General features: G+C 55.3%; 1 protein-coding gene across 5 annotated transcripts; it reads right to left on the bottom strand.

Annotated features, from left to right (window-relative positions):
• Positions 1-1,717: 1,717 nt before the first annotated feature.
• BRPF3 (bromodomain and PHD finger containing 3) lies at positions 1,718-24,373 on the bottom strand. Of its 5 annotated transcripts, none has more exons than XM_064173936.1 (12): positions 23,975-24,373; positions 14,933-16,335; positions 13,103-13,259; positions 11,472-11,603; positions 11,051-11,179; positions 9,778-10,090; positions 7,816-8,082; positions 7,232-7,735; positions 5,536-5,745; positions 4,692-4,789; positions 4,053-4,207; positions 1,718-3,273 (listed from the first exon to the last, which is right to left on the bottom strand). In XM_064173936.1, the coding sequence occupies exons 1-12, from the start codon at positions 24,011-24,013 to the stop codon at positions 3,090-3,092; spliced, it is 3,591 nt and encodes a 1,196-aa protein (XP_064030006.1). In that variant the 5' UTR covers positions 24,014-24,373; the 3' UTR covers positions 1,718-3,089. The 5 variants fall into 5 exon arrangements, with proteins under 5 accessions (XP_064030006.1, XP_064030007.1, XP_064030008.1 ...); XM_064173937.1 differs by having other exon boundaries at positions 7,232-7,732; XM_064173938.1 differs by lacking the exon at positions 23,975-24,373 and adding an exon at positions 20,446-20,599.
• Between the last annotated feature and the right edge of the window lie 905 nt (positions 24,374-25,278).

Genomic DNA, 25,278 nt, shown 5'->3' with positions numbered 1-25,278 from the left:
AGGAAGAAAAGGAAGGAAGAAAAAGGGGGAAGAAAAGGAAGGAAGAAAAAGGGGGAAGAAAAGGAAGGAAGAAAAAGGGGGGGAAGAGAGAGAAGAAAAGGGGGGGGAGAAGAAGAAAAGGGGGGGGAGAAGAAGAAAAGGGGGGGGAGAAGAAGAAAAGGGGGGGGAGAAGAAGAAAAGGGGGGGGAGAAGAAGAAAAGGGGGGGGGAGAAGAAGAAAAGGGGGGGGAGAAGAAGAAAAGGGGGGGGAGAAGAAGAAAAGGGGGGGGAGAAGAAGAAAAGGGGGGGGAGAAGAAGAAAAGGGGGGGGGAGAAGAAGAAAAGGGGGGGGGAGAAGAAGAAAAGGGGGGGGGAGAAGAAGAAAAGGGGGGGGGAGAAGAAGAAAAGGGGGGAGAAGAAGAAAAGGGGGGGGAGAAGAAGAAAAGGGGGGGGAGAAGAAGAAAAGGGGGGGGAGAAGAAGAAAGGGGGGGGGAGAAGAAGAAAGGGGGGGGGAGTTTTTAAAAGGGTTTTTAAAAAGGGTTTAAAAAAAAAGTTTAAATAAAAAAGATTAAAGGAAAAAAAGTTAAATAAAAAGAGTTCAAACCCAAACAACAACAAAGCCCCAAGAACTTCCCCCCAAAACCCAACCCACTCAAACCCCCCAAACAGAAATAAAACAACTCCCCCAGAACAAACCAAACCAAAGCAAGCCCAAGCCCAGCTCCCAGGATCTGCCAACATAGAACACAGGTCACGAATCACAGCTGAGCTCCCACCTGGAGCAAGGGAACAGTCCCTGGCAGTACATTACAGCTGGGGGCAGCTAAAAAAGACTCAGAGACAGCAAGTGAGGGGCTGGAGGGATGCTGACAGGAGGGCTAAATAATTTAGATTGGTATTTTACAGCTATGTACACGAAAGGCCTTCCCCAGCCACCCTCCACAGGCATCATTAATTAGTATTATTATTAATTATTATTATTATTACAAAATCCTATGCCCCAGCTCTTGATATATTACAGGAATCATCCTCAAAGTGTGGTTCCATGTATAAGAAGTGGTACTTTAAAAAAGCAGACCAAGTAGAAATGGCAGTGATTAGTCCCCACTAATTATTAATACTCTGACCCCCATCCTCTCCCTCCCTCTCCCCCCTCCCCACCTCCACATTCTCTTCAGTGTGATAACAAAAAAAAAAAAGAGAGTTAAAATCATCCAAAAGTGAAATCCACAGCAAAAAACAGGATGAGTTTCAACCTTACAGGATCAGAGGATGTTATGGGGTGGAAGGGACCCAAGGAGATCATCGAGTCCAACCCCCCCCTGCCAGAGCAGGACAATCCTAACACAGCTCACAGAGGAACACATCCAGACAGGCCTTGAAAGGCTCCAGAGAAGGAGACCCCACACAGCCTCTCTGGGGAGCCTGTGCCAGTGCTCTGTGACCTTTGCTCTGCACCTTTGGTTCTGAAAGCAACATTAAAAAAGGGGAAAAACAGAAGAGGAAAACAAAAGACAAAAAGAGAACCCCCCTCAAGAAAAACAAACCCATAAATCAGAGTCCTTGGCTTAGGGGAAAAGGTTTCTGTCACTGTTGCCCAGGGTGGGGTTTGTCCCTTTGGGGTTGCTTTTTGGTTTTTAATGATGCAAACCTCCACCCCCCCAAAAAAAAAACAAAGAAGAAGAAAATCATTGCAGGGATTGTCCAACAGAGCTGGGATTGCACAGGTGACAAGGCTGGAACCCCCTCCCCACCACACACAGCCCTTGGTGGGAAGGATGTGTGGGTGTGGGAGGAGGTGAAAAGGCAGAAATGGTGATGTGCTGCTCTTGGCTTTAAGCCAGAGGAAAAACATCAGAGAAAGGGATAAAAACCCAAAAAGGAAGAAAGGAAAAGGAGTCCTACACCCAAATGTGTGGAAACCACCACCAAAAGATGCATCTCCCTCCAACCCTGATCAACCTCAGCGTCCTCAGAGCTGCTCCAGCTCCTCAGACACCTCCAAAATGAAAGGTTTTTGTGTCCTCAAAAGAAAGAAAAACAAAACAACAAACCACACAAAGGAGGTTTTCCTTTCTGCACTACAACCATGAGACGAAAAACAGGCTTGGGAGGGAGCAGGGTGACAAAAATCAGGGTTGAAATGGTCAAAATCAGCTGCTAGGGGAGGCACAAAAGTCATGTTTAAAGCTCTGTGCATGGGGGTGCAGCAGAGGTGACCTTTGGTCACCTTCCCCTCTGCTGCACCCCTATTCACAGAGCAGAAAACCACAAGCATAGGTGGGAAGATCCCAACAGGAGCTCCCAGCTGCTATTTCCACCCCCCTCCCCTTTCATGAGATGAGACAATCAATGTCATAAACTCCCCCCAGTAAAATGCAAATTGGGTTAGATTTGGCACAAAAAAAAAAGGTCCAGTTGGGAATTTTTGGGCCTGGTTTGGTTCCAGTGGGTCAATGACTCAAGGTTAGGGAATGACTTCCAAACCTCCACCAAGCAGTGGGGAGAGAGGAGGCAGAGACCTGTGTGAGGTTTGGGTAGCCAAGGGCTGATTGCTTCCCTGCCCTTGGTCCCCCCCTTATCACCTTCTCCCACCTCACTCACTCCTGGCCCTCTGGACTCTACGTTTCAGCTCCTGCCAGCTCTTCAGCAAGACACATTCAGAAAGAAGCTGGGCAGGCATTTTTTTGGCACATTGCAGGGTAGTCAGAGGAGTGCTGAGAACTGCTGGGAACAGCATCCCCCAGCCAGAGGTGAGAGGCAGCGCTCAGGATGCTCTCTTCTGCCACCACGGAGGCTCAGGATGCTCCTCTCTGCCACCACGGAGGCTCAGGATGCTCCTCTCTGCCACCACGGAGGCTCAGGATGCTCCTCTCTGCCACCACGGAGGCTCAGGATGCTCCTCTCTGCCACCACGGAGGCTCAGGATGCTCTCTTCTGCCACCACGGAGGCTCAGGATGCTCCTCTCTGCCACGATGGGGGCTCCAGATGCTCCTTTGCCACCACGGAGGCTTCAGATGCCTTTCTCCGCCACCACGGAGGCTCAAGATGCTCCTCTCTGCCGCCACGGAGGGGTCTGGAGGCTAAAGGGGGCCGAGGCACCGCCGGGCCCTACAGGTAGGAGGAGGTGAGGAAGGGGTGGTCCCCCCGCACGCGGCTCATGTGGCTCATGGCGCGGTCGTAGGCCACCTGCACCGACTTGCGGATGCTGGTTTTGCGACCCTCCATCATCTTCAGCTTGTCCACGGTGTCGTCCACACCCAGGGGGTAGACTTTGTCCCGTGGAAGCCACTGCCTGCAACGGGAAGGAATCAGGCACTCAAGGGAAAGGGAGCACACAGCATGGGAGCTGGGAGCAGAACAGTGGCAGGCCAGGATGGAGGAACGGCCGAGGGAGGTTGTTTAGCCTGAGGAGAGACCTTCTGGCTTCCCACAGCTCCCTGAAAGGAGGCTGCAGCCAGGTGTGGCTCCCCACAACCAGGTAACAGAATGAGAGGAGATGGCCTGAAAATGTACCAGGAAAGGGTTAGGTTGCAGATGAGGAAAAATGTCTTTGTTGCAAGAGTGGGAAGCAGCCTGAAGGTTCAGCTGGGCAGTGCTGGGGCAGCTCAGCTACACCACCTGGAGAGGTTGGATCAGGTGGTCATAGAACTGGTTTGGTTGGCAAAGGTCTCCAAGATGACCCAGTCCAACCATCAACCCAACACCATCATGGCCACTAAACCACGTCCCCAAGTGCCATGGCCACCGAGGAAGAGATTAAAGGGAAATGGCTCTAGCACTGAGCCCTGGGCACATCCCTCCTGCCTGGCCAAAAAGCAGAGGTAAAACTGCATTCCTGAGCAGAGGTCATGCTCTCAGGGCTTCCCCAGCCCCACTCCTCTGGGCTGCTGTACATCTAACTCCAGGTCACAGCTAACACCAGCACCACAATCCAATGGCCAAGATGCTGTTAACCCTTCCCTGGCTGCCAGAGAACCAGAATCACTGAGGCTGGAAACCTCTGAGATCACCAAGTCCAGCCTGTGACCTAACAGCACTCAGCACAGGACCTGCCTCTCCACACACACTCACCAGGTTCTCTTGTTGTCAAAGAAAAGAACCAGGAAGAGCTTTTCTTCTGCCTCAGTCTGCCTCTGCTCCCCAAGCTTCAACACATCCATGGGTGGGACTGGGATGGGGACTCCATTGTGGAGCAAACCCTCACGTGGCATCTTGGGATCGATTATCTAGAGAGAGAGGGGGAAAGATTTCAGCACAAACCCTTCAAGGAGCAGTTTGTAACCTTTTCTCTCAGTCTGCTCCAGCTAGACAACGACAATCTCCTCTAGGATGGCAAAAGCAGCATTCCTGGAATCACTGACAGGATTCTCCTGTCCTTGAGGCTCCCCCTGTGGAAGGGGAGTCAGTCCCTTGAAAAGGTGAAAGGTCCTGACTGTGTGGTGCTGTGGATTCATGGATGCCTAGAATGGGCTGGGTTGGAAAGGACCTTAAACACCTTCCAGTTCCAGTGCCCCTGCCAGGACACCTCCTGCCAGAGCAGTTAGCTGAAGGCCCCATCCAATCTGTCTGAACACTTCCAGGCTTGCAGCCTCCACAGGTCCTCTGGGCAACCTGTGCCAGTGCCTCAGCACCCTCCTGTCTGCTCACACTGCACACTGGCTCTGTGCTGTGGGCTGCCTGAGCAGGCTCTGAGAGCAGCAGGGCACTTACCAGGGCAGGGTAGGAAGGGTAACCACGGCACTTGGCCCACACCAGCTCCAAGGGCTCCAGCTCATCCTGACTCTCAAAGGCCATCAGGAGAGTCCTACCTGAGGGAGAGAGGGAGACAAGATTTGGGAGGGTGACTACAAGCAGGGTGGTTGTGCTAGAAGAAGAAATCAGAGTCAGCTACCCCAAGCATGCAGGCCTGCAGCAGCCCAGTAGCAATCAGCTGCACCAGGTGAACTGCTCTGCCTGAAACGTCCTGGCAGTGTTTCTGGTTTAATTTGTCCATCTCGGTGCCTCTGCAGCAAGCAGAAAGCTGAGTTTCAGTGCTCTGGGTTTGGGAGGGTTTTTTTGTATCAAACCAACTGTCCAGCTACTGATCCCAGAATCCCAGCATGCTGGGGTTGGAAGAGATCTCTGGAGATCATCCAGTCCAACCCCACTGCTAAACCAGGGGCACCCACAGCAGCCTGCCCAGGAGGGTCTGGAAGCTCTCCAGAGAAGGAGACTCCACAGCATCTCTGGGCAGCCTGCTGCAGGCCTCTGGCACCTCACACCAAATAATTTTCTCTTTCTGTTCAGGTGGAACCTCCTGGGTTCCAGTTTGTGCCTCCTGTCACTGGGCTGCCACTCAAGGAGAGCAGTGAAAGCAGAAATGTTTGATACCATAACCTACACCCGTAACAAGCAGCAGGTGAGCAGCCTGATGAGAAACCTGGATGAGTTTGTGCAGGCTCCTGGTGGGCACTGAGACCTGCTTGCCCTGGTTCAGATGGGTGGTAGCCCCACGGGGTGGTGGGACCAGAGCAGAGCATCCCCCAGAGCAGGGCTGCTCTGCAGCGATTCTCACCTGAGCTGCTGTGCTCGGAGTCTCCATTCACCCCGTCCAAGAAGGGCACCCGGGACAGAGCTGGCTTCCCGCGGCTGCGCTTGGGGGGCATCAGCCCACTGCCAGGAGGAGGAAAACTGCTGGCTTCAAATGCCAGCCCAGCACCCAGGCCAGAGCTGCACTCGGAGTCAGAGCTGCTCTCGGTGTGCTTCGCAAAGCCGTTGGTGACTCCTGCCAAGGAGAGAACGGAATCAGCCCAACACAGCAGCACCAGCACACAGAGCTGCTGCCAAAGCTCAGGCAAGGTCACTGCCACAGGACTGCCAGCCACAAAGATGCTGAGTACCTCAGCCAGAAAGGGAAACACCACACTGAGCTCTCCAGACTCAGCAGCAAGCCAAAAGGTGACAAGCAGAAGCTGTTTCTACCCCAGCAGATGACAAACTGGGCTGCCTCGGAAGCAGCAGCACCGCAGAGGGGCCCAGGGATGTCACAGCAGAGCTCCACTCAGCACCCACCCTGCTTGACAAGCCCAGAGGCCAGGAAACAAACCACTCGTTCATCTGGCTTCCAGTCTGTCTGGGAAGGACATGGAGACTGCAGGCTGACTGCCAAGGACTGGGCTGGGCTATCAGGCTGATCCCTGCCCATGGGAACAGGCCCAAGGGGGCACAGCTCACTCAGTTACAGGTACTGGCAGGCAATGTGGAGAGACTCCCAACTCTCTGGAGCAGCCATTTGTGTCTCCTTTAACCTGTCCTGCTAAGTTCATCTTCACACTCAATTCCTTTCCTCCCACTCTGTTTGCTGGCCGCTTTCTAACAGTTAAAACCATTCAAGTTAATGTTAGATGAGTGGGCTAAGTCCAGGTGGAACTGTCCCACAATGGCTCTCAACACAGAATCAAGAAGAAATCACACTGCTGTCACTCAGAGGTTTCCTTTCACTCTGTGTCATCCAGGTGGAACCTCCTGGGTTCCAGTTTGTGCCCCTTGTCCTGTCTGTCTCTGGGCACCACTGACAAGAGTCTGACCCCAGCAAATCCCCTCTAAGGTTGCTCTTCTCCAGGCTCAGCAGCCCCAGGGCTCCCAGCCATTGCTCCTCACAGAGCTGCTCCAGGCCCCTTAGTATCTTCACAGCCCCTGCAGGACTCCCTCCAGCAGTTCCCTGTCTCTCTTGAACTGAGAGCCCAGAACTGGACTCAGTATTGCAGATGTGGCCTGACTAGGGCAGAGAGGAGGGGCAGGAGCACCTCCACAGCCATGCTGGCCACACTCTTCTTTAGATAACTTTATCCAGGTCAGAAGAGAGATCCAAATTCATCCAGCCCAACCTAGCACCCAGCCCTGTCCAATCAACCAAACCATGGCTCTAAGTGCCCATCGAGGCTTGGCTTGAACACCTCCAGAGATGGGCACTCCACCACCTCCCTGGGCAGCCCATTCCAATGCCAGTCACTCTCTCTGGCATGCACTTCCTCCTAACATCCAGCCTAGACCTCCCCTGGCACAACTTCAGACCTGTGTCCCCTATTTCTGTTGCTGGGTGCCTGGCAGAAGAGCCCAACCCCACCTGGCTACAGCCTCCCTGCAGGTAGTTGCAGACAGCACTCCAGCAGCCTGGATGCAGATGTCTTTGCTCAGCTCACGAGTTCCCACTCCCTCAGCCCCATCTCACAGACTCCAAGGGTACAGAACAGAAGCCCCTCAGGAATTACCTCTCTGCCCTGCCTGCCTGGGGGACTTCTCTCCATCGCTCTCGCTGCAGGCCCTGCTCTGTGCCCTCTTCCGCGCTGGCCGCTCCGCAGCAGGGCGGGAGGGCGAACGCTGCCCGCTCTGCCCGTGGTCCTCCCCATTCTCCAGGGGGCAGTCCAGGCCCCTCTGCAGCTTCACCCCGTTCTTAGCCTTTCTGAAGAGCACCGAGGTGCGCCGGCCCACGCCGCCCAGGCAGGGGCTGTCGGGGCCGTGGGAGGAGGGCAGGGCCAGCCCGTTGAGGCCCCTGTCGCTGAGCAGGCGCTGGAAGGCTCTGCTCTCCCGCTCCAGAGCCTGCTTCTCAAAGAGCTCCCTGTCTGGCACCACCCTCTTCTGCAGCTGAGTCAGTGACTTGTTTTCACTGATGGGTTTGAGCTTCGGAGGGTCCTGCAGAGAGTCCAGCTCTGAGAGGGAGGGGGCAGGTCCCGTGGGCTCCAGGGTTGGAGGATGTGGGGGCTTGGCATCATCTGCTACGGGAATAAAGAATCTGCTTGAGCATTGTAGAGTTACTGCACGGTCCCAGCAGCCATTGCCATCTGCCACCTCTCACCTTTCTCCCCTTCCTCATCCCCTTCCCTCGATGTCTTCTCCAGCCCCTCCTCCCAGGGCACAGGCTCCCCGTTGGGCAGGGTCTTGCTCTGCTGCTGGGCCAGCTTCTGCCGAACCGAGTTGATCTCCCGCCTCAGCAGCCGGATGCGCCGCGTCCGGGCACCGCTGGACCTCATGGTGCTCACCAAGTCCAGCTTCTCCAGCAGCTCCTTCAGCTGGGCCTCCAAGGAGAGGTGAGCCCGGTTCTCCGGGAGGAGGATGTTATCCACTGCACCAAAAGAGGGGAGCATGGAGTCAGGCTCCTTGGAGAAGCGTTTGAGACCACTGCTATGTCTCATCCCCCTGCTGCGTCTCACCCCCCTGCTGCCCTTCACAAACCAACTGCTTTAGTTTGGGGATCTAGGAATTGTTAACCCTGGAGCACAGACAGAAGTGGCCAGCAGGACCTGTTTGCCATTGCTCTGGCTCTGCTGGAGGGCTGGTGCCCACCGCAGCAGGGCACAGAGCTGGGGGCTGCGCCCAGCAGAGCCTCATGGCTGGACTCAATGATCTGAAAGGGCCTTTTCAACCAAACCCAGTTCTGTGATTGAGAGAGCCCAATTCACCTGAAATCCTGCTCTTTGAGGCTCTAGAGGAGGTAAGAGCAGATGGGAGAGGTAATGTGAGAGCATCTCCCCTGCAAAGACAGGCTGAACAAATTGGGGTTGTCCAATCTGCAGATGAGAAGGCTTCAGGGAGACCTTAGAGCTCATTTCAATGTCTGAAGGGAACCTACAGGAAGCCTGGGGAGGGACTGTGACGACAGGACAAGGGGCAGTGGTTTGAAACTGGGGCAGGGGAGATTTAGGTTGGACATCAGGAAGAGGTTCTGCACAATGAGAGTGGTGAAACACTGGAGCAGGCTGCCCAGGGATGCGATTGAGGTCCCATTCCTGGAGACATTCAAGATCAGAATCAATGTAGAGTCTGATCTGTAAGTGCAGAGTCTTGCACGTGGGAAAGAACAACCCCAGGGATCAGTATAGGTTGAGGACTGACCTGCTGGAAGGCAGCAAAGGGGAAAAGGATTTGGGGGTCCTGGTGGGTGGGAGGTTGAGCATGAGCCAGCAGTGTGCTGTGGGTGCCAGGAGGGGCAATGCCATTCTGGGGTGGATTAGAAGGGCTGTGGTGAGTAGGTCAAGAGATGTTCTTCTGCCCCTATACTCGACCCTGGGGAGGCTGCATCTAGAGTAATGTGTCCAGTTCTGGGCCCCCCAGGTCAAGAGGGACATAGAAAGTGCTGCAGAGAGTCCAGCACAGAGCCATGAAGATGCTGAAGGGAATGGAACAGCTCTGTTAGGAGGAGAGCCTAAGGGAGCTGGGGCTGGGGCCTGGAGAAGAGGAGACTGAGAGGTGACCTCATCCGTGTTTATAAAGATGTGCAGGTGAGTGGCAGCAGGCTGGAGCCAGGCTCTGCTGGGGATGCCCAGTGCCAGGACAGGGGCAGTGGTAGAAAATGAGGCATAGGAAGTTTCATTTAAACATGAGGAGGAATTTTTTCCCTGTGAGGGTGACAGAACTCTGGAACAGGCTGCCCAGGGGGCTTGTGGAGTCTCCCTCTGGAGATACTCAAAGCCCTCCTGGATGAGTGCCTGTGTGATCTGGTATAGGAGATCCTGCTCTGGCAGGTGGGGGTGAACTGGATGAGCTTTCTCCCTTCCAGCCCCTGACAGTCTATGATTCCATGATGCAGTGGCTCTGGGCAGTCTGCTCTGGCTGGGAACATCCCTGCTGACTGCAGGGGGTCAGACAGGATGCCCTTTCAGGGTCCCTCCCAACCCGACAGGAGCTGTGACCAGAAAGGCGCAACCATTCCTGCACCCTGACCGCCGGCCGCGAGCTGCAGGCAGGCTGGGCTGCGCGGTCGGGACAAAGGGGAGAGCCATGAGCGCCTGAAAGCACAGAGAGGTCGCCAAGCACTCACCATCCTCCCAGGAAAAGCGGTAAAAGTCCTTGGTTTTGGGTGACTCAGGCAGGTGAATCCCCACAGCAGGGTCAAAGCCGATGCTGGCCGCCTGCCGCCGTGCGTGGCGCAGAACGGCTCCCCCCAGGTCCCTGAGGCGGACAGCTGCTCGGTGGAAAATGGTGTCTTTAGCATTATACCTCATGCAGTTGGCAACTATAAGGTTAAAGTCTTCCTCAAACTCATCCAAGGTTCGGTACAGGTGGGACTCCAGCTTCCGCCTCATGGTGGAAAAATCCATTGGGTTGGAAATGAATTCCAGGTAATCTGGAACCTAAACATATAAAACCTGTACAATTACAAACACCATTTACCAGCCCAGCGCCAGCACCTGGCTGCCCCTTCCACCAGCAAGGGGCACTTGGCTCCTGTGCCACCCAGGCAAGGCAGACACGGCATGGAGATGCGGTGGTGCCAAGGGCCGCGGTGTAGCGGTGCCCTTGGCAGTGCTGGGTTAATGGCTGGACTCGATCTGCTCTGGTGAGACCTCACCTGGAGTGCTGCGTGCAGCTATGGGATGCTCAGCACAAGAGGGACATGGACCTGCTGGAGCAGGCCCAGAGGAGAGCCATGAAGATGATCAGGGGGCTGCAGAACCTGTCCTATTGGGACAGGCTGAAAGACTTGGGGTTGTTCAGCCTACAGATGAGGAAGCTCCAGGGAGACCTTAGAGCTGCGTTTCAGTACCTGAAGTGGGCCTGCAGGAAGGCAGGGGAGGGACTGTTCCCAAAGCTTTTAGCAATAGGATGAGAGGCAAACTGGAGCAGGGGAGATTTTGGCCGGGCATCAGGAGGAAGTTCTTCCCAGTGAGAGTGGTGAGGCACTGGAAGAGGCTGCTCAGAGATGTGGTTGAGACCCTGGGCAGACTTGATGGGGCCTTGGGCAGCCTGCCCTAGTTAGAGGTGTCCCTGCTGACTGCAGGGGGATGGACAAGATGACCTTTGAGGGTCCCTTCCAACCTGATACAACCTGTGAATCTTGGAGGTCTTTTCCAACCTTTCTGATTCTATGACCCTGGCTCTGCAGACATTACTTGCCCGACCTATTGAAGCTTCCAGAACACAAACACCCTTTTCTGGCCCAGGACATCCAGGTTGTATGTGTCCTCTCTGAGATATTCTTTAGCCCACCAGCATCTTGGGACAAGGTGGTTTGTGCTTCCAGGGTTAGGAGAGCACATGAGCTTCTGCCAGCCATCTACAGCCCATCAGACAGCCCTAGGAAGGAGACTTGCCTCGTTCAGGTTCACAGGCTCTGCAAAGATCTGGGCAGCATCCTTCTCCTGCAGCAGGTCCAGCGTGGTGCGCAGAAGGACGTTGAAAGGGGTCAGCTGAAGCTCCATAGCAGCCTGCTGAATCTTGACCTGGGCACAGAGGATACTGATGAGCAGTTACCCAGGACAGGACACTGGAGAGGTGTCTCCCTCCAGTTTCTCCTGAATCATCACCCCAGCTCTGAAACCTCAGGTCACCACACCACCAGCCTGGCAGACTCACTGCTGGTAGACTCTGGGACATGGTTTAACTGCCAGGGTGGTGCTGGATGTGTGGCTGGACTCAATGACCTTAGAGGTCTTTCCCAACCAAAACAACTCTGTGATTCCTGCATGAGAACAAAGCTGGAGGCAGCAACTTGGCAGCCTCAGCTGAACTCACCTGCTCCCGTTTGAGCTTCTCCCTCTTGCGGATCAGTTCCACCAGCAGCCGTGCCCGCTCCAGGTCGTGCCGCAGCTTCTGCCAGTACTTCAGCTCCTCCTTCACGGCACTGGTCTGCTCGTCCTGCTCCTTCTGCAAGACAGCAGCAGGGGCAGATGAAAACAAGAACTGGCTTCCTGCCTTTCCTCCTCTTCCTAGGCATGAGGTGCTCCCAGCCTTCTTCCTGTCCCCTTGACTCCCACCCAGCCTATTCCCCAACATACCACTGCTGCGCTCCACCTTTTCTGTGGAGCTGGCTCTAAATCCCACACTCTGGGAGCTCACTTCAGCATGTGCTCATTTACACCCTCCCTACTCTCGTATCCAGGTTCATTACAGAGGCTGAATATTCTTCTGTTGGCTGCTGTGCATCAAAGAGGCAGCCCAAAGAGTCTGCAGCACAAAGGGAAAAGCGCCGGAGTGAAGAGCTATTCCTGTCCTCTTTGCAGCCAAAGAGACACAGAGCCATAGGAAGAGATCTGCCAAAACACAAAGGAGCAGCCAGCGCTGGCAGATGAGCACACACCTTCCAAGACACAGGTCAGTGGCTCTGTGAAGCCATCATCCTGCCTCTCCCAAATCTGCAGCTCTTTGCACAGGTTTGAGGGAAGGGCAAACACCCCCAACATGATCACCAGGAGAGGACAACTGCTCCACAAGATCCCAGCGGTTTCTACTTATTGGATGTTCGTTTTTAAGGAGTTACTCCTGGTAAATTCCCAACTTAATATACCAAGGAAATGCTGAACCTCCCCAAGATCCAGGCTGAGGAGTGGGAAACAGTTTGTCTCTTAATCACACAGAGCAGGCTTCATGCAAACCAAAAGCCAAGAAATTCCTCCAAGTGCAGCCAAAAGATACACACACGACGTGCACAGCACCTCCTGCCAGCCTGCAGCAGAGGGGACAGTCCCAACTGCTTCATTACTTCACCACCTACTTCCTGGCCCAAAGCAGGGCTCTCTAATTGCACTGAGATCAAATGACTTTGGGCATCAGTTCAGAGGAGGAAGCAAAGGAGTCCAGAGATGAGGATTCTGTCTAAACTTCCACATGAATGTGCATGGGAGGGTCAGGAATCACAGAAGCTGCAGGAAGAATGACCCAAACTGGAAGGTGGCCAAGACTCTGGAGCTGACACCCATATTTGAGGAAGGGACCTGCAATCACACCTGAGGAACGTGGGTTTGTGACACATCTGAAAGATTAGCTCACCACAGGCCCATCACATCCTTGCACAATCCTGGGGCTCCTGACTCAGGAGACAAACTCTTAACCTGCTGGTCCATCAAGACCAGCTCCAGTGACATCAGGGCTATCCCACTGATGCACTGACTCAGCTCTCCAGGCGTGAGCACACCGAAGAGAGATCAAAAGAGACCCTGAGCAGGTCACCCACTGATCCACCCTCACTCCCCTTGCCAGCCACGCACTTGGTGGCATGGTTTAGCTGATGTCACGGTGTTAGGTTATAGGCTGGACTTGATGATCTCAGAGGTCTTTTCCAGCCTCAGTGATCCTGTGATCAAGCACATCATCTCCTGGGATGCAAGCTCTCCACCCTCCCAGAGTTTCCTCTGGGGACCAGGTACCTGCTCAGCATTCCTCTGGGACTGGAGGTGGGAGTGCAGGCGCCGGATCAGGGGCACCCCATTCCTCGCCTGCCGCTTCAGCAGCCAGTAGTTGTGGAGCCTCTGCATGAACTGGTTCTTCCTCTGCAGGGAGAGGCCACTGCAGAGTTTGTTCAGCCTGAAGGGAGCAAAAAGAGTGTCATGAAGCCACCTGCAAATCATGAGTCTGCAGAGCCTGGTGAGAGATACCATCAGGGGTCTTGATCACAGAATGCCAGGTTGGAAAGGACCCCAAGCATCACCTGATCCAACCTCTCCAGGGAATGGTGTAGTGGAAATGAGCTGGGCCAGCACCCTGTCAGGCTGAGTCTTACAAGTGAGCACTGCAGGGGAATGCACTGTTCCCCCTGGGAGATGACTCAGACCCCACCTGGAGTCCTGTGTGCAGTTCTGGAGCCCCCAGCACAAGAAGGATATGGAACTGTTAGAGCAAGTCCAGGGGAGGCCACAAAGATGCTCAGAGGGCTGCAGCAGCTCTGCTATGAGGACAGGCTACAAGAGTTGGGGCTCTTCAGTCTGGAGAAGAGAAGGCTTCAAGGAGTCCTTATAGTGGCCTTCCAGTATCTGAAGTGGGATACAGGAAGGCTGGGGAGGGACTATTTACAAGGCCTTGTAGTGACAGGATGAAGGTTTAAACTGGCAGAGGGGAGATTCAAACAGGATGTTAGGAAGAAGTTCTTTACAGTGAGGGTGGTGAGACACTGGCACAGGTTGCTCTTTGATCACATTCGGTGATTCTGTGTTCCACAACCTCCCTGGGAGGTGTTCAAGGCCAGGATGGATGAGGCCTTGAGCAACTTGTTCTAGTAGGAGGTGTCCCTGCCTATGGCAGGGATTTGGAACTGGATGAGCTTTGAGGTCCCTTCCAACCTAAACCATTCTATGATTCCACAGTCTGACTGTTCTGATGGTGTGGTGTGAATGCTCTGAGCCACACCTGCAGCTGGTACACCCTGGGACCTGCCCACCACGAAGCCATTTGTGACTTCCTAGGTCAGTAGCAGCTTGGCTAGAGGCTGTCCCCAGGCACATGCCACAGCACGGTCATTGAGCTCAACCACCAAATCACTCCAAGTCTTGGTTTCAAAACTACTTTCAGTGTCAAGAACTTTCCTAGGGATCACTTTGGTCTGATGTTATTAAGCTAGAGCCTGGGACACTGACCTGACAGGAGTCCAAGAGTAATGCTCCATCTGTTCTAACCTTCTCAAACCATGCCTTAGACTACACACGGTGCCTGATCAGTACTTTTCCAAAGCTTATCTCTTCAAATCCCAGTGACATCACTACACTTCCTGAGGCACCAAAGATTCAGCACTACCTACTTCTGGTGAGAAAAGAGCTGGGAGGAAAAAACAATCCACAGCCAAATCCAAAGCTGCTCACAGCACTGACAGGTCTGCCATGCTCTGTAATTAAAGGAGGAATTAAGAAGTTAGGGGATTAATATAAAAATGAATAGCAGGATGACCCCTGCCTGCCAAGCTGGAATGCCTGAAGTGCTTTAAAAGCACCTTCAGAGTCATCTGTGTGAACTAAGGTGGGAGATGGGTGTTTGCTCTTGAGGACCACCACAGACTCTGCACCACATGGCAGTCTGGGATGGCTGCTCAGCAGAGCAGGGAAGGCAGAGTGTGCCAGCGACACTCCTGTGGGAGAACACTGCTCTGGACTGATGCTGCAGAGCACTCTGAACACAGCTATCTTCTAGTTTCCAAGATCAACAACAAGAGGGACTGAGCCCTCAGAGCAGACCCTGCCCACCCCCTTCCCCACACCTGCAGCACTCACCTGTAAGAGGGGATTTGTGTGACTGTCACCATGGGCGCTGATGAACGCCCGCTGGTCACATCGCCAGGCTCCTTTTTGATCTTCTGCTTCAACTTCACCTGGTTCTTTCTCAGAGATCCTTTGGGAGGGGCAGAATTGGCTTCCTCCTCTCTCTCCTCCTTCACAGTATCCTCCTGCCCCTCAGCACTAGCGGCTGAAGACCCTTTCCTCACCGTGCTGGGTGGGGAGTGACTGCCACAGTAGGCAGTCTTGCGCACGCTGAACGTCGTGCCGTTGATGCCAGTCTCCCTCATGGGCTCAATCTTCATGAAGAGCCCAGCCCTCTGGGCACAGGTGACGTGGAAGGCAGTGTAGCAGTTCACCTTGTGGCACTGGATAGCAGCTCCCATGCCCTTCTGCTTGCAGATGGAGCATGTGAGCTTCCACCGAGCCGGGGGGATGTTATTTATCCCTTCAATGGGCTCCAGGAACACAGTGTTTGCAAAGCAGACCTCGGGGATCCAGATGGCACAAACCACATGAGCCCAGCGGCCATCGCTGGTCTGCTTGAAGGCTCCACCTTTGTTTGGGCAAAGGACACAGTCCACAGGCCGAGAAGGGGACTGTAAGCAGCAGCGGCAAAGCCACTGTCCCTCGGGGATGTAGGGCACGCCGTAGCACTCCTGGTGCACAGCCAGGTTGCAGATGTCACAGAAGAGGATGACGTTGCTGTTGTGGCACTCATCATCCATGCAGACACAGCAGAAGGCATCCTCGTCGATGAGCGACTGCTGAGCGCTGCTGCTGCGGCTCTCCAGGTACGATTCCTTCTCCAGCCGATCCACCAGCAGCTCAAAAGTGTCTGCAGACACTGTCCCGTAGCCGTCGTCTCTCCTCTTCTCGTTGACCATTTCCAGCCACGCCAGGTCCTCCTCATCCATGTCATACTCCACCTCCACGTCGAGGTCCTCCGGAGGTCTCTCAATGTACCGGTAGTAGGCAGCCGGGAGAGGAGCAGCGTCTGGCTGGCTGAAGGAGTCCAGCAGGCGGAATTTGGGCTGGGGTAAGTGTAAGGATGTCCCTGGTGCACGTTTGGAGCAGGACTCCTTTTTCTTGCCTTTGGAAGGTGCCTTCTTTGATTTGGAGGGGAAGAGGGGCTGCTCGCTGTTCTCCTTGTTGCTGTTGCACTCTGTGATGTCCTGGGCTGTCAGCTCATCCTCGGTGATGATTTTCAAGGGGTCGTAGATGCTGATGCGATGAAGCCTCCCATCGATGTCCACCTCCACGATGCGCTGGGCCTGGGCATAGGTCAGCGTCTCCCGAGTCGGGGAGCACTTGAGGCTGTAGGGCGAGGGGGAGCGTCTGCCCTCCAAGGCCTGCCGGGACCTCCGCCGAGGCTTCCTCATCGCTGTGGCCCAGGGACCCTGCCACAGAACAGGACAGAGACATGAGCCAAGGCCGCCAGCAAGGAGCAGTCACCACTCCAAAACTCACTCGGTGCTGCAACACAGCAACACTTCTGCTGGAGGCTACAGCAGCTGCAGGTTTGCTGAGCCCTCTTCAACTGCCAAGATCACAGAATCACAGATTGTTTGGGTTGGAGAAGATCCTCAAGACCACCCAGTCCAACCAACAACCCAACACCACCATGGCCACCAAACCATGTCCCGAGACACCATGGCCACACCTTTCCTGAACACCTCCAGGCATGAGAACTCCACCACCTCCCTAGGCAGCCTGTGCTAATCCCTGACCACTCTTGCAGCAAAGACATTTTGCCTCAGCTCCAACCTAAATCTCCCCTGGCACGATAACAGATCTATCAACCACATCTCACAATGTGCTATCTATCCCTTCTGCTCCTCAGTGGGACCCATGAGGAAGCAAAGGGGAATGAGCATGGGAACAAGCACAGGGCTCCAGGGTGCACTTACGAGCTCAGCACTCACTCCACTCGAGCCACAATCCACGTTCAGGCTCCTAAGCCGGTTCTGCATGCAGAGTCCAAATGGACAGGAGCAGCAAAGGAGCAGGACAGCTTCTAGACTACAAAGGTGTTTACTCAGAGCCTTAACTAAGAGCCCAAGCCAGCTCTGCCTTCACAAACTGCTAATCAGAAGCTCAGATAATGATTTGAGAGGCATCCCCTGACATTAAGGAGGTGCCCATCAAGAGGCAGAGGAGCAGAAGCCTGGAACTGGTGAGATGAGCTGGGGGAGGACAGAGACACAGCAGCAGGAGCCCAGCGATATGCGGGCAAAGAAGGGAGGCAGCAAAGAGGGAGAGAAGAGAGGAGGCCAAGTGAGGAATGCAAGTGAAAAGGGCAGTGTCAAGGACGAGAAGGAAAGGGCTGAGGCTGTGACAAGCTGGAGGGGAGACAAAGAAAAACAAATGTAAAATCTCCTTAAGATAAGTCAGCCCAGGGCTTATCTGTCACCACACAGAGGCCTGAACAAGCACCTCACCCTTGTTTAGAGCATCCCACACTTTTAGCCCCTCCTCTGTGGGACCCACACTGCAAACCTAGAATTTACACTTGGATGCTGCATTATTTCTGCTCTGACCCAGACACATCTCCACAAATCTTCAGTCCTACATGTCAGAGCCAGCAGCACTGTGCAGCACCTACAAGGAGACCCAAGCTTTTCCCAGAAAGATGCCACAAACTCCAGGAGCAACAAGTTTCTCTTCTTTGTGAGCCACGAGGCTAAGCCATGACACAACCTGCATCCTAAGAAACACAACAAGCTTTGGGAAGCTTCCAACCTCTCCTTTGCAGCCAATGAAAGAAGCTGCAGGTGCCAGTTTCAGCACCCACATACACAGGGATGGAGCCTGCAGGGCACAAGTTCCACCCAAGTGCCACCAATTTCAGGAACCTCTGCCTCAAAATTCTAATTAGCCACTTGATCAGCAGACTGCAGAGACCCAAGAGCTTCAATCAGTGGGGGGGGGGGGAAAGAACTTTAAAATGAAGATGTAAAAGCAACTTGGTCTCCAAATGAACTAGAAAATCCTGCTGCTGAATGCTCCTCTTACAGTTCAGATGGGTTACAAGCAGAGAAGATACTGGAGGCAAGAAGATACATGAGCAAAAAAAGATACTGGAGGAGAAAGTAATTAGCATGAGCTGAGCATGCTCAGAATGAATATTGTGATCAAGAAAAAAAGAGGCTGGGAGTGCTGAAGGATGAGGATTGTCAATGAAGCAAGCACCCCGAGGCTTATTTCACCTGCTGAAGGGAGAGCCAAGGGACGCAGCTCCTGTTGCCTTAGTGAAACAATCAGTAGATTGTCTAAAGGAATTACCCAGAGTGGGTCTCCACCACAGCACACAACTGCCACAAACCATCTGCAGAACACACAATTACTTAGTGCTCCACAAAAGCACCTGAAACAGCAGCAGCAACTGCTGCCAAGGAAAGCTGAGTGCCAGGGGTAAGCCATGCACCTGGAAATTGAGAGAGACGCAGCTACCCACCTCCAGATTAGCTTGAAAGCAGCAAGGAAATGAACCCAGACACACCGAGCTGAACGCTGTGACCTTGTCTGCAACAACAAAAACTTCTAAGCAGCAATCTAGGAATGTTTTGATCTTCCTGGCACACTTGAAAACACTTCCCCAGCCAGGGATAAACCAGAGTCCCTCTGCAAACAGCCCCCATGCGTGCTGGAAGGCTGAACGGACCCGACTCTGCAAGGGTTAAATGCTATTGCAGCCCACGCTGACTGTGCCCCGCCACGGACAAAGGTTGCTGATGTGAAAGCAGAAAGTTCAAACAGTTGTCCCATGGCCACAGTGTGCTCAAGGCTTTCCAAAACCCTCCCATCGTCCATTTCCGCTGGGGACTGTGCCAGGAGCAGGGGATGAGGTTCCTAGAGAGCACAACCGAGGCAGCAGCGTGGCTGTAAGACACAAAGCCACCGGGGATCAACTGGCTTCTACTCCAGGAGCTGACTCAGGCGCAGTTCAGTTCTTCTGAGCAGCAGCTTTCCTATCTGGGGACCAGAGAGGGGCTGTGACCAAGAAGCAGCAACTCAACCAGGAGACTTGAACTTCTTATAAGGGGTTGAATGTTCCACTGGGAAGAACCTGGAGAGATCCTCACATGGAACAGTATCAGAGCACAGACTCCCCTGGGGCACAGAGCCTGGGAAACCCAGCACAAGTGGATCCTCCAAAGCAAGGGCACTGCCTGTGACATGCCCCCACGCAGCGCTGCACTGGCCATGTGCAGGGGCTGGAGGACCCTCTCACACCGCAGACCTCAGCCCCTTTCCTGCCGCAGTCCTCCCGGCCACGAGCCCACCTTCCCCTCACACACTTGCCTAGGGTCTGTGCTCCTCATGCCCACACCGATGCCTACAGTGAAGCATGTTGGTACTCAGCAGATGCCACACAGAGCTGCTGCCCCAGCACACTTCAGCAACCCTCCTGCAGCCCAGGCCAGCTGATGGGAGATGCACCAGGCTGCAAGGGCTGTCAGGGTGCACTAATGAGCTGTGGGGGGAAATTAAGGCAGTCTGGCCTCAGCAGTGCTCCGAGAGAACCATCCCATGTCCTGAGCCGTGCCTGGCCTCAGCAGTACTCTGAAGGAACTATGCTACGCCATAAGCTGCGCCAGCTGCCAGCCCGGAGTTCGCTTTGGAGCTCTCCTGTGCAGCAAAGGCCACAGGAGCCCTGCAGAGAGCTTCAGATGCGCCCAGTGATCTAGGGCAGGGCCCGGCAAAGACCCGGCCGAAAAAGAGCCCCACACACCAGTGGGAAAAGAAGGTGCGCAGGGTGCGAGGAGCTACCCTGTCCTCAGCCCCGGGCCCTGCCCAGCTCCATGAGCTTCCCTGTCCCCGGGCCCTGCCCAGGTGCGCCCACACCGACCCGGGGGCGTCACAAGTCCCCGCGGAGAGCGGGTCCAGGCGGGCGAAGTGCGCAGCGCTGCCGCGAGGCCATTGGCTGCCGCCGCCATCCATCGCAGGCACAGCGCCAATAGCAGAGCGAGGCGCCGCGGGCCTAAGGAGATGTGCGCTCGGCCGCGCCTGGGCCAATGAGATGGGAGAAGGTGGGCGGGGCGCCGGCGGACGACGCGGAGAGGGGGGGCCAAGATGGCGGCAAGGGGGGGGCTCGGCTGCCACGGCGCTTCCCGGTCCCCCTCCGCAGGAGCTCTCCGCCACCACCCCCTTCTCGGCGAGGGGCTGCGGGGCCGCTGTCGCCGCTCGGGAACGAAGCAGGGGTCCGCAGGCTGTAGCGCACCCGCCTGCCTCGGCTCCTTCCCGCCCGCCCGGTCACCTTCCCGCGACCCCGGCGCGGGGGTGTGTGCGGGAGGAGACCCCCTGCGGGAAGGGTGTTGCGGCCTCCCGCGCCGCGCGTTACCTGGGCCGCCGCGGCGCTCTCCAGCCTCTGCCGCCGCCGCCTTTTGGGGGGATTTCTTTTTTAATCTTTTTTTCCCTCCCTCCCCCCCCCCCCCCTCTTTTTTTTTCCTCTTTAAATCCTCTCTCTCCGCCGCCCCTGCCCTCCCCCCTGGGGCGGACGGGCTCACCCAGCCGCCGGCGGGAGGGGAGGGCACAAGATGTCGGCTCCGTCCTCTCCGGCTACCGCCGCCTTCTTCAGCGCCACCTCCTCATCTCGCCGCTGCCGCTGCTGCTCCCGCCGCCGCCGCTCCAGCCCCGGTGCCGCTTCGCCCCCCACCACCCTCAACCGCCCCCCCCCCCACCCCCTCCCTCCCCCGGGCCCCGCTCGCTCCAGCGCCCCCGCCGCTGCCGGTGCTGTGTGGAGGGGAAGGGGAGCGGGGCGGGGGGGAGCAGGGGACACACGCACAAGATGGAGGCGGCGGTGGCGGAGGCGGCGTAGCCCGGCCGAGCGGCGAGGAGAGGCGGCAGCAGCCAGCGGGCAGGCGGGGGAGGGGGCTGCCGAGCTTCGCTCCCCCCCAGGGCGGGCAGGGACCGCCCGCCCCTCCATGGTCCTTTCCCACCCCCGGGCCGAGCCCAGCGGGAGGACCCCGGGGGCCGCAGGGTGGTGGGAGGAAGGTGTGGGGGGGTGTCCCCGGCCTCACGGCTTACGGGGGGGTGGCGAGCAGTGGCTGTCCCGGGCACCGCCCCCGGCTCCTTGCGGTTGAGGTTTGCCTGCGAGGGCTGAAGTGCAGCTGCGGGGGGGCCCTTTAGGAGGGGAGGAAAGGGCCTGGAGTTGCCCCGGGGAAGGTCTAGGTTGGGTATTGGGGAAAACTGCCTTGCAGAAGGAGCGGTCAGGGATGGGCACAGGCTGCCCTGGGAGGCGGTGGAGTAACCTTCCCTGGAGGCGTTGAAGAGCCCTGTGGCCATGGCACTTGGGGACAGGTTTTAATGGCCTGAATGGCGTTGGGTTGGCAGTTGGACTCGATGATCTTGACAGGGTCTCTTTCAACCTTAACGATTCTATGGTTTCTAGGGCAGTATTTTCCTCCAGGGAGCTCCTAGGCCACTGGAGATGAACAGCTTGAATTTCTGCTCCAGGCTGCTTGGGGTCCCTTCATCCTCCTTTTTTTGGGGGACACCTTCATCCTACACCTCCTTCCTAATTGCAGGATGCAGTGGGGTGTCCCAGGAGCATCACCAGGTGCTATAGTCTGACCTGGCTCCACTCTGCAGCCTTGTCTGTGCCAGTGTTTGCCTTAGCAGGCAGCATCAGTGATGGGAATAATCAAGAGTCCACAGTTATTTTCTATCTAGCCTGATAGTTCGGGTCCAGATGGCCTCCTGAGAGCGGAGGGATGGTGAGAGGGACAGAAGTGAGCAAGGAAGGAGTTGTGTTTGCAGCTGGGTGCTGAGATAGGACCTGCAGAGAGGCTCCCACGCTGATTTTTTTTATAGAGTGTGTCACAGAGTTGGGCAGAGGAAGGCTCCAGCTCCCACTCAGGCCCTGCTGGGTATTGCATAATGTCAGCACTGGAATTTATAGAATTCAGAGAGCTGTTTTCAGAAGGGAAAATGAATGTTCTTGGCCCAGCTATGGATCTCTGATCTGATGTGAATGGTGGAACCTGAGAGCAGCCAAATGTTCCATGCCAAATCTCTGTTGCAAAGCACTCAAAGTTGGAGAAGAGCTTGTTGGAGGCTTTAGACATGGGGAAACACTTCACTGAGTGCTGAATGGTCTTAGAGGTCAACCTCTAAGTGCTCCTTTCCGTGAAGGGTCATAGAATGGTTTGGGTTGAAAGAGAGCTTAAAGCTCAGCCAGTTCCAACCTCCCACCAGCCCAGGTAGCTCCGGGCCTCATTCAGCCTGGCCTTGAACACCTCCAGGGAGGTTGTGGATCACAGAATCACACAATGTGACCTCCCTGGCACCTGTGCCAGTGTCTCCCCACCCTCTAAAGAATTTCTTGTGATCTCCAGTCTCACTCTCCCCTCTTCTAGCTCGAAGCCTTTGCCCTTGGTCCTGGCACTCCCAGCCCTTGTCAGAAGTCCCTCCCCGTCTCTCCTGTAGCCCCTTCAGGTACTGGGAGGTTGCTCTAAGGTCTCTGTGGAACCTTCCTCAGGCTGAACAGTTCAAGCTCTGGGCCTGTCCCCAGAGGGGAGGTTCTCCAGCTCATCACCTTCATGGCCTCCTCCCTCCAACAGTGCTATGTCCTTGGGGGGCTCAGAGCCCCAGAACTAGGTGGAGTGCTCCAGCATCTGCTGTTGCCATATCAGAACTCAATAAATCATGATGAATACCAGATTCTGGTCCTGTCCTACATGAAAAAATTGTCCACAGTGGCTCATAAATAACCTCATGAACAACCTAACAGCCTAAGACAGTAAGGATCCCAATGTTGTCACTGCTTTCCGGAGTGTCTGAGCTACCCCCCCCCCCCCCCCCCCCCAAAACCACACAGCCCTATCCACAAAGGATAAAACAAAAGACAAATTCAATAGGAGTGGTTGGGAAAGCCCTTTAAGATCATCAAATCCAACCTTCAGCTCTGCCAAGGCTGGTGCCAAGCTGTGTCAGCAGCACAGCTCTCTGGCTGGTAAGCATCTCCAGGGATGGGAAGAGCTTCTGGCTCTGTGGCTCCCCGAAAGGAGGTGAGAGTGACTCCCACCTGGCTGCCTTCTCCCGTGGAACAGGCAGTGAAGATGAAGCAGCTTCAAGTCACACGAGGGGAGGTTTGAGTTGTGCATGAACGATTTCTCCCCCAGAAGGGTTGCCAAGCCCGGGAGCAGGCTGCCCAGGGCGGTGATGGAGTCCCTGTTCCTGGAGCAGTGTTGAAGCTGTGGAGCTGGGGGACATGGCCCAGCAGTGGGCTGGCTGCTGTTGGATTGACAGCTGAGCTTGGTGGCCTTGAAGCTCTTTCAAGCCTAAACGATCCTGTGATCCTCTGGTTCTCAGCAGCTCCTTGCTCTTCATGGAGCTGTCCTCAGATGCCGCAGGAGTGCCATGAGGCTTGCTCCTGACACACAGGCACTCTTTCCACTGCCAACCTGCTGTGTTTCCTGCTGTCCATTTTGAGCTGCTGGCTGGTGCCTACCACAGAAACAAACCCATGCCCTCCTCCAAGGTTCCTGGGCTTGCAGAGCTCCAGCTCCCTGCATTCGTTGGGATACTGGAAAGTGCAGGAGGAAGTGTCTGAAATTCTTCAGAGGGAAAGTGGTGAGACCCTGGCAGAGGATGCCCAGGGAGGCTGTGTCTGCCCTTTCCCTGGAGGTGTTCAAAGCCAGGCTGGATGAGGCCTTGAGCTAACTGGGCTGGTGGAGGTGTCCCTGCCCGTGGCAGGGGGTTTGGAACTGTATGATCCCAGAGGGTCCCTTCCAACTCAAAGCATTCTAAGGCTCTATGAACAGGGGCAAGATAATTGAGGAATCACACTCCAAATTACCATGTAAAATGGTTTCTGAGTTCTGACTGGGTTCTTCTCCTTAATAACTGACCTAATAGCTTCTGAAAGCAAGCTCTGGACTCCTGGGGGCTCCAGGGACTTACTACTTTTTTTCTCTACAAGATAGAGCTTTTGGGACTCTTCTGCCTCTCTGCATCCACAGCACAGTCAGGAGGCCATCCTGCCTCACCCACAGTCATCCTGAGACACCTCCCTGGGCATTCACACACACTCACCTGGGCAATGACCCTCCTCTGCTGACCACCAAACTTCATTTCAGCAGGGCTCAGGCAGCCCCAAGCACCTGCAGCTCTCAGGGACGTTTATGGCAGCTGCAGGCAGCTCCTGTCTGCCCTCAGGTAACTGTTACGCAGGAGCCATGGTGCCAGGCCAGGTGCCAGGTTCCAAAGGACAGCAATTTCCCTGCTGTCTGATCCATGCAGAGCCTCTCCCTTCCACCTGGCACTGCACTTGAATCACACTGCAGAAGAAAAAAGGCCTCTGGTGCCCATCAGGCTGAGCTTCTCCAAGGCAGTCAGCAGGACACTACTGAATGTCCTCCAGCTCAGCTCCTCAGAGTCCCCCACAGCAAAACCACTGAATTCCAAGGGAGCTGAGGGAACATCACAGCTGCTCTGTGCTCACTGTCCCTGCCTAAGAGCAGAGCGAGGCAAAGGGCTTGTGCATGGCCCAGAGAGATAAGAGCCAGGAGAAACCACAACTCATCAGCACCAAGCATCTGTGCAGCTGCTGCGGGGCTGACATCAGCATCACCATATCAAACAGCTACAGTCACTGGGGGGGTCCTCAGTGCCACAGGTGAGAGCTGCAGCAGGGAGACAGCCAAGAAACACCACATTGCCTTCTCCAGCTCCCAGAGGAGAGGAGAGCTCAGAAAATTCTGGGAAGGCTGCAGCTGTCCCTTAGCTGAGGTCTGCACAGCAGAGCAGGATGGCACTTGAGGCAGAGCAGAGAATGAGAGAGCACTGAAAGCCAAACCAAACCAAGATGTGTCAGCAGCTCCAGGAGGGGTGGAGAGTCAAAAAGCACTGCCTGTGTAACTGACCTCAGCTCTGTTCTCCAGGAACACTTCCCTGGAGCCCTAGGGTCTGCATGCTCTGAGCTCTTGCACAGAGAAGACACTTGGCACAGTGTCCCTCAGGATGGACTTCGGAGTGAAAGAGCTTGACCCACCTTAGCAGGGAAGAAGATGCCAACTTCAAAGCTAGTTATGCTGCAGCCCAAAGGTGGTGCCACAGCTAGCAGTTGTACCTGCCTAGCACTGAACTCTCTGGTGAGGGTGCAATAACCCATGGAGCTGCAGACACAGAGATCTGCTGGGAGCAGGCTGGGTGACTCCAGGGAGGGTGTTTGGTGAGAGATAAAGGGTGGTGGAGAGAGAACAGTTGGGGAAAGCAGTCTGAGCAGAAAGGAAGAGCAGCAGGATTGTTAGCTAATAACCCAGCTCCTTGGGATGCCAGGCCTATCCATGTGGGAAACAGCCTCAAATTCCCAGGATGCTCCCTGATGCATCTCTGTG

The sequence above is a fragment of the Pogoniulus pusillus genome, chromosome 39, assembly GCF_015220805.1.
Source record: "Pogoniulus pusillus isolate bPogPus1 chromosome 39, bPogPus1.pri, whole genome shotgun sequence".
NCBI classification, from domain to species: domain Eukaryota; kingdom Metazoa; phylum Chordata; class Aves; order Piciformes; family Lybiidae; genus Pogoniulus; species Pogoniulus pusillus.
The sequence above is the reverse complement of the archived record's forward strand: the minus strand, read 5'-3'. Positions and strand labels throughout refer to the sequence as shown.